This window comes from Aplysia californica, unplaced genomic scaffold, assembly GCF_000002075.1.
Source record: "Aplysia californica isolate F4 #8 unplaced genomic scaffold, AplCal3.0 scaffold00072, whole genome shotgun sequence".
In the NCBI taxonomy this organism is placed as follows: Eukaryota; Metazoa; Mollusca; class Gastropoda; order Aplysiida; family Aplysiidae; genus Aplysia; species Aplysia californica.
The window spans coordinates 1,408,148-1,409,877 of record NW_004797342.1 but is presented as its reverse complement, the minus strand read 5'-3'; the positions used below and the strand labels follow the sequence as shown (position 1 = coordinate 1,409,877).

General features: G+C 37.0%; 1 protein-coding gene across 1 annotated transcript in view; it reads right to left on the bottom strand.

The window, feature by feature from the left end:
* LOC101851179 overlaps positions 1-1,730 on the bottom strand; it is a gene marked incomplete at its 5' end in the record, with an annotated part of 28,104 nt that overhangs the window by 3,747 nt on the left and 22,627 nt on the right. Inside the window, 1 exon segment of the mRNA XM_013080052.2 lies at positions 1,332-1,407. Coding sequence (XP_012935506.1) covers positions 1,332-1,407 — 76 coding nt within the window.

Below are 1,730 nucleotides of genomic sequence, written 5' to 3'. Positions count from 1 at the left end.
AGGGGGAGGAGGTTGTTGTGAGAGTATTTCACATAAAGAGATAAATACTAAGAAGAATCGATATTAATTATTTAAGATGATAACAATACATGTGTCACGACATGGTGGAATCAGACGCTCGTCAATTTTTGGGCACATGGAGTTATTTGTATCATCTTAAAGAGTGTTCTTTTGTTTGCATTTGGCGAAAAAAATACAGGAGCATTTTGAACAGAAGTCGATATACTTTCAATTTAAGGAGACAGGGGTCAGAGGTAAAATTAGTGAGAAAATGGCCGCCAAAGTTTGGTGACTACTAAAGCTTGAGTATCCTTGGAAACTGAAAATTTACATTTTTTGTGCTTTTGATCAATGATTTTCAGTAAAATCCACACACAAATGTGTTTTTAAATGGATGTAAAAGGTGTTGAGCCCAAAAAAGTAAATTTTTTTTAAAATTGCCAAACACAGAAAAATACCGGATTCTCTGATTTCATGATTTTGACGAGCGCATGATTTCACCAAGATGCTTCTCATATATTATATATAGATGTCTTGACAGAGTGGAATCAGGTGCTCGTCAATTAAACATGTAGGGTTATTTGTATCATCTTAAAGCTTCTTCATTCGTCTTGCTTTCAATCTTTAAAAAATACCTATCTCTCTTGAAAAGAAGTCAAGACATATTGCGATTGAAGGAGGGGAGGGTCATCTGGTTTCAGAGGTAGTATTAGCGAGAAAATGGTTGCCAAAGTTTGGTAACTCCCGTAGTTTGAGAGTCCTTGGAAACTGAAATTATATTTCTTTTTAAAAATGTTTGTCTTTTGTTATCTCTTCATTTGCCCATTCATTTTGGGGGAAGCAAGGGGCAAGGATTTATGTTTTATTTCGTTTAGGGTGACATCTCTGTGTAATGGGCGCAAGTAGAAGATGAAGACCAATAAGTAACAACAAGCCTTCGCAATCAATGTTTTCGGTTTTCAACCCTTTGAGCCCTAGCCATTGGTACATCTGTGGCACAAAATATTACCTATATGCCTTGCCACTGGTACACTAGTGAGCAACATCCTGGGACAAAATGCATATGGAAAACAGTGTTTGCTGCACAGGACGCTTATATATGACAATTTTGAAGATCTTTCTGAATTAGAAGCTGGTCATAACAAGGACTAATGGAATGTGATTCTGATGATGGTATAAATGTGAGAGTGATATAGGCTCAGGAACTCATACAGAAGGGCATGGAAGCTTCCGGAGTTCAGGACTCAAAGGGTTAATATCTTTATGTGACAAGGTCGAATATTATCTTCTGGTTCAATCTGATTAGTTGTATGTAACCTGAATGAACTCACCTCACACATACAACGATTAATATGATGAACAGCACAGCTGAGATACCACTAATGACTGACAGCATGACAATCAGCACTGTAGACCAGACAACAAGATAAAGGTGTAATCAGAGACAAATACTGATATCTAGTTTTTATTAGTTTTATTATGCAATACTTGTTCAAGTTGGAATATAATCAGAGAATATTATACATCTTTGTGTCTGTCTGTGTGTCTGTTTATTTGTCTGTGTATCTGTCTGTCAGTCTGTCTGTCTGACTAACATTATCTGTCTACATTGATCTCTCTCTCATGCTTTCTTGGTCTCTTTCTCTCTGTCATACACACAGCCACAAATCTCTCTCTCTCTCTCTCTCTCTCTTTCTCTCTCTCTCTCTCTCTCTCTCTCTCTCTCTCTC